The 6,418-nt window shown below is 27.6% G+C and overlaps 1 protein-coding gene across 3 annotated transcripts in view; it reads right to left on the bottom strand.

Moving 5' to 3' along the window:
- Nucleotides 1–1,932: 1,932 nt before the first annotated feature.
- The window catches only part of LOC105216879 (uncharacterized), a 68,436-nt gene continuing 63,950 nt past the window's right edge, over nt 1,933–6,418 (bottom strand). For all 3 annotated transcript variants that reach the window (XM_029043292.2, XM_029043294.2, XM_029043293.2), the window contains 3 exons: nt 6,056–6,169; nt 2,154–5,773; nt 1,933–2,082 (listed from right to left, as the gene is read on the bottom strand). In XM_029043292.2, the coding sequence (XP_028899125.2) occupies nt 5,668–5,773; nt 6,056–6,169 (220 nt within the window). In that variant the 3' untranslated portion in view covers nt 1,933–2,082; nt 2,154–5,667. The remainder of the gene's footprint in view (nt 2,083–2,153; nt 5,774–6,055; nt 6,170–6,418) is intronic.

The raw sequence follows: 6,418 nt of genomic DNA, 5'->3' as shown, positions 1-6,418 counted from the left end.
CATTTTCAATATGTGTAATGTATTTGTTGTTTGTTATTCAATAATTTTTATATTTACTATATTGATTAATTTCTCTTTTATGAAAGCTAACAACGTGGACGGACGAAAACAATGCCAAAAGTTACATATCTACTTCAACTACAGGCCACAACGCCTTGCATTACACGCGATTACTGTTGCATTACATGCTCAATACTACATACGCACAAATGTAATGCTTGTACGCATCTACTGGTTTCAGTTTGCTACTGCTCTACTTTGCTCTGTTAAATTTATGCTTTTTACATGTTACATTTATTGTTGTTTGTTTATTACATTTTAATGTTTACGTATTTAATCTGTCGGAACTTGACTTTTCTGTTGCCTTTTATGGATTTTTAATGAATTTCTTGCACTATATACATCTGTTTTTCCAGAAAAAATTTTTACTCAAACCATAAAAATTAAAAAAACAATAATTAAAGCAATTATTTGCACGACACTCGCAACTTTTAGCCAAGCCCAACCCAACTTCAACCGACTTCCAATATGCATACGTACATAGATTGTACATAAACAAGCAATATTTAAAAAGTCGAATCGTAGCTGTTTACCGCTATTTTGACTGTGAAGTAATTAAATATATTATGTTTTTTTTTTTTCAAGATAAGTATTTTTTCGGATTTTGTTTAGTTTTTGTTGTGTAATATTGAAAGTGTTTTAAAGTGACTTCAATAATATCGAAATCAATGAATATATTGAAGGCAAGTTTAAAGGATTTCTACGTAATCTTTCCTCAAGACTTATTACTGTAATGTTCTATTATCTGGCCAATAAAATGTATATAAGCAACAACAAAGTTGTTTAGTCGAAACGAATGTATGTGATTACCTCGTTTCCACGACAGTCCAGTCGACGTAAGAGGTTACGTGGGTTTCAGAGTATGAAAACAAGGGTATTTTTAACTAACTAACTAACAGTATTTAGTGAAATTTGTATTTCAAAAATTCCGAAATTTGTATTTTAAAATTTAAAATTAAAACTTTGCCGTTGGTACCAAAAAATATTTCGATAGTAAATGAATAAATCTAGTTAACAACCGATGAAAAAAATAATATATGAATATTTGTATTTTTGACAGATTTTATTGGTTTGAAAAATAGTTGTAATAAAAATAAAAAAATCTAAAAAATCCTCTAACTAGGTAAGGTTATTCCAAAGGTGTGTGTTTGAACAAAATCACAATTACTTTTAGAGATACATGTCACCAACTTAAAAAAATTAAATAATAATTTGCCGTACTATTTACTAAAATAAAAAATAAAAAAACAATTTCCAAATTTTGAAACACACCTAACCCCTTAACCGAACCTGGATTTTAAGTTAGTTGCTAGGCATGTTCTGGAAATCGCGCTATTTCAGTTGAGAACCGAAATTATAATTCGTACGAATTTGTTTTAGGTGTTCGTACGATTTCCTTTGATTTCGAATTTAAATTCGAAACCGCTAATTTCTTTGGGATAGTTTGGAAAAAAACAAATAAAAGGGTAGAAATTATTAAGGTAGAATTAAAAGCAGGGTCCGTAATCGTTATAAGTTTTATTAGAAAAATCACAAAATAATGATTATATATTGATTTTCATGATTTTCTTCACCGTTAATGATTAATTTTGAGTAATTTGTGAAAAATCATAAATAATCATTATAAATGATTTTTATTTTTTTTGCTCAAAATAAAACTCACTTTTGGATTACATACGTCCATACCTAATTTAATAAAATTGGCGGCAAGTCTTAGATTTTTCGCTGAAGAGAACCCAAATTTCATTTTGTGCAAAATTTGAAGGAACTCATGCTGCTACGGTAAAACCCTTTGTAAACGAACATATTTTTTTCTTTTAACAGAAAAAGTAATTTCAGCGTAATAATAATTCTTAATATATTTCTAAACACCTTCTTGAGTTTCGGAAACATGTAGTGGCTTCCCGTCTTGTATGTGGACGTTCTTCTTCCGATTCACTAACTTTCTACCCCAAAAGTTCGAGAATCTTAATGCACTCGACGGACACGAAAATTCCACAAATCTTGGCAACAGATGTTTTACTATTTGTTAATATATGCTTATTAAAATATAATAATATTGTTTTTATTTGTTTTATTAAATACATACGTACATTGTAATAAATGTAATTTGGATTCAAAATCGATCTAGTTTATCTTGCCGAATATGAATAGGAAAATTGTCACGATTCCGATTTGCAGAATAGGGCGACAAAACAATTTGGTTGAAGTTCGAAACAACAAAAACGCAACTGTTTATAGAATATCTCAAACGGAAAACATTGCCCGACAATTATTTGTAAGTCATCCCTATATATCATATTATTCGGATCTATACAAAATAGACCATATACATTTTGAAAAAAGTGATGTATTGACATTATTTGATTATTAAAAAAATTACTAATTTCTCAGTTTTGACTGATTATTTTCAGTTTATTATTATTATTTTTGTTTCACCACATCTCAAGCGCACAGCTTGCTTCTTTACAATAGAAACTGCTTAACTCAAACCAGCAGCAACTCGAATTTGTTGAGTGAATAAAATCTGACGCCTAGAGTTATGCAATACTTTTTATTCCTTGCACCAAAACTACATAGCGAGCTCAACATTGTAAAAAGACGAATACTTCTTCTATGACCTCTTCAAAGGATGAGTTGTCTGTGCAAACAAATTATAACTCATTAATATAATATTAATACAAAAAAATAAGAAAATATATTTAAAAAAAAATAATAATAATAAAAATATAAACAAATTAATAAGATACAAAAATATATTAATTAAAGTAATGCTTCACATGAACAAATAAATTATATACCGGTTTACACTCCATTAAGGTTCTCTGCACAGCACATTTTTGTATTTTTGTTTCATCGATTGCAGTTTTTTGAAATTTGAGCGAAAAATTACTTATAAATTCCGTTGATGCTCTCAACCATAGTAACTAAACAATTTCAATGATTTGTTGTTGTAATTCATTGCTTTCTATGACTGCAATGGAATTGTAAATTATAATTTGTAGAAAATCTCAATTTCTGTTGCAGTTGTTGGAATATTTATTATAAAACTCCGTTCACCGCACACACACACACCCTCAACTCTATGCTATCAAACGCTTGTCTATGTGCTATTTAGTTGTTGTTTATTAATTATGTAGTACTGTTCTGAATAGTAGAGTGAGAGTAGAGTTTGAAAACGACTTAAACGCTAGCAATAATAAAAAGTTATAGTAAATTTATTGTTTTTTTCTTGTTGTTGTTTGCTTGTTTGTTATTTAATATAATAAATTTTATTTATTCAATTGATTATGCTTTAATGTTAGGTAATAGGAATATAATAGTTTATAAATAGGGGAGCAGAATATATATTTTAATATATATATATATATTTGTATGTATATATATAATCACATTTAAAAATAAATGTGTTATCATACTTTAAAAACAATTTTAATCTATATTTTGTTTAAGAATATTTTTTTTTGCTTTTATTCAATTCAACGTATTACAACTCAATTCCATGCGCTGCTTTCGAGGAAAACCGAACATATTCGTGTGCACTCGCTAGGCGCACCTGCTCTCTACTACTAGCTCAGTACAAATTCTTTGCGTTGCAAGTTTTGGTAAGCACTTTCTCACATTTTGGTTCTTGTGTATTTATATTTGAAACGCGCTGTCGACAAAGCAACGTTGTGTGGAGTTTAAGTTAAGTCAAAAGTCTGTATATATTATAAATGTTAAGTTTTTAAAGTTTAATTTTTGTTTTTCATTTTGATTTTAGAAATCATTGCAAATTCTTAATCAACCATTAAAATATTTATAGATTATCCATAGTAAGTTTATCGTTTAATAATTTTATTTTTTTATTTTTTTATTTTTTCTAAAGATTTAAAAGCATAAATATTTTTTTATATCAATAACTAGTAATTTTAGTAGTGGATAGTTGTTTTTTAAAAACGCACTTGTTTCTTTTGCTAATTTTAATATATTTTTGAAATTTTCATTATGTATGTATAACTGTTTTGGCTAAGTAACGTAATGAACGTATTTCGAAAATGCCTTTTATCTCGCATTGTAACCTAATCTATATAGTTGCATAATTCATTTGTTCTGTTTTCTGGTTTTGTTTTTGTTTTTTGCTATATTTTTTAATTCATAATTAAAAATATATACTATCAAGTTTTCATGTATATATATGTAGGTATGTATATATACGTACGTTACAAATAGAGCTTTCGTTTACTACATGCAAGTGTGGTTAAAAAGTTTACAAGGTGTACTATTAAATTTGCTAGTATTCCTCAACATTATACATTACATTACATATTTTTATATTAATTTCATCTAAAATAGTTTCAGTTAAGTTTGTTCTTGTTTATATATAGTTTTATAGAAGGCTTCTTTAATAAGTTCTCTTAGTTTTGCGTATGAATTTCAAGTTTCAAATTCTTCTTTAAATTCTACTTCTTCGGTTCTAGTTAAAATAAAAGCAACACAAAAACAAAGAAGAGACACGTTAAATGTTGCTTTTGTTTTTTGGTATTTTTTTGTAAAAAAAAATAAGTAACATTACCATTTAATATATGCTTAATAATTTTACTACATACTTTGTTGGTATATATATATATATATATATATATGTGATTTTTTTAAAATTCTTCGTAGGACTTAATCAACGACTCACTGCTTAGTTATAAGAAAAGAGAAAAAACTCCAACAATTCGTAAAAAGTGTTTTGATGTTATTCTTGTTTGTTGTTGTTGCTACATAAGTAGTTAATCGATTTAATAGTTATTTAATAGTTAATAGTAGTAATAGTTAATTCCTCACTTACATATAAATATATTTAGAAGGCAAAAAAGTTTTATTTTTTATCTGGTGCATATTAATTATTAAATATGAAACATACTCCACATACTCTTCCTTCTTCTCCACTTCGTCAACAATTTAAAATTTAAGATTATGTAATGTTTACTAAATACATTTTGCTTGAATTTTACATATTGGGGAACTGCATTTCGAGAAGAAGGCGAAGAGTTGCTACGAGTTTTCTACAGAACCGTGCAATAGCAAAAGTAAAAAATTAAATTCATTGTACAATTTACAGTACTTTATCTCTTTAGGAGTAATCAAAAATGCATACATGTGTAATTATGTATATTATGTAATCGTAAATAAGACGTACTACAAATTCTATTTCAAAAATATGCGAATAGAAAGTTTCACTCAGTATGATAAAGCTATTGAAAGATTTACAATTAGTCATAGGTTATAGTTGGTTTGCTTTGCTCCATTTGGTTTTTGGAATATATATGTATAGGCATATGAATGTATAACATACTATATGCGTAAGTACCTATGTATATGTATATATATAGTATATATAAACAATACCTAAAAATTGTGTATTTACATGCATTTAATTCAGTTTTGTATATAATAAGTATGCACGTGTTGCAATTTCATTCCATTTACTACATTTTGTATAACGGTAAACAACGTTGCGTCACTTTATGCAAGATTTTCGACGCAAAGCGCTTTCGTATATGAAGAGAGCGCTTTCATTTCTTTCTGACTGCAGCCATTTATGGGTTCTTTGTTCCAAAATTACTTCATTTCCACAGCTCATTGTGGGTTTTGACCCAAATGGTAGGTAAATATATTGTTGTTAGTGTTGTTTACACTGGTCGCATTGGCAAGCTCACTTGTCGTGCTTGAAGTGGGCAGTTCACTGAAAGTAGAAAAAAATTTAGATTCAATTTTTTCAATCTTAATTTCAGAAAACTTATAAATAAAATTTAACAGCATAATTTTTAACATTTTTTTTAATTTTAAAATAAGAATGATCGAGAGTGTCTCTAAGGGAACCAAAGTTAGATTATTTGTAATTTTTTCTCCAAACAATTTTAACCATTATTTATTTATTTTGCATATTCCTACAAATGTTTATTCTTGGAAACTACCTTTTGCTCTTTTTATTATGCAGTCGTCTTCTTATTTTATTACAACTTACTTTCTTTCGACTTGGCAGACAATTTCCGGTTGTTCTTGATACTGCAAGCTTTGAAGGTATTCCGCCCTGCGTTGGTGCACCAGCTTCTCTTTTTCTGCTCGTTCTCTCTGCAGTCTAATTAAGAAAATAATGAAGAGTAAATTTATTAATTTAATAATAAACATTTTGCAATTATTTTTGTAGTTATTAAATTAAATATAAAATTATTTGGTACAATAGTTTTCAGTTCCATAACCTTACCAAGGTAGCTGAATTTCCATCCCAAATGCTTGCGTAGAATATTTTATAAAGACATATTATTAAATTTGGTACTTGGTGGAGGTAAATTTGGTTTTCTACAAAAAATTAGCTTTTTTCCAAAAC

This window comes from Zeugodacus cucurbitae, chromosome 6, assembly GCF_028554725.1.
Source record: "Zeugodacus cucurbitae isolate PBARC_wt_2022May chromosome 6, idZeuCucr1.2, whole genome shotgun sequence".
Taxonomy (NCBI): Eukaryota; Metazoa; Arthropoda; class Insecta; order Diptera; family Tephritidae; genus Zeugodacus; species Zeugodacus cucurbitae.
The sequence above is the reverse complement of the archived record's forward strand: the minus strand, read 5'-3'. Positions and strand labels throughout refer to the sequence as shown.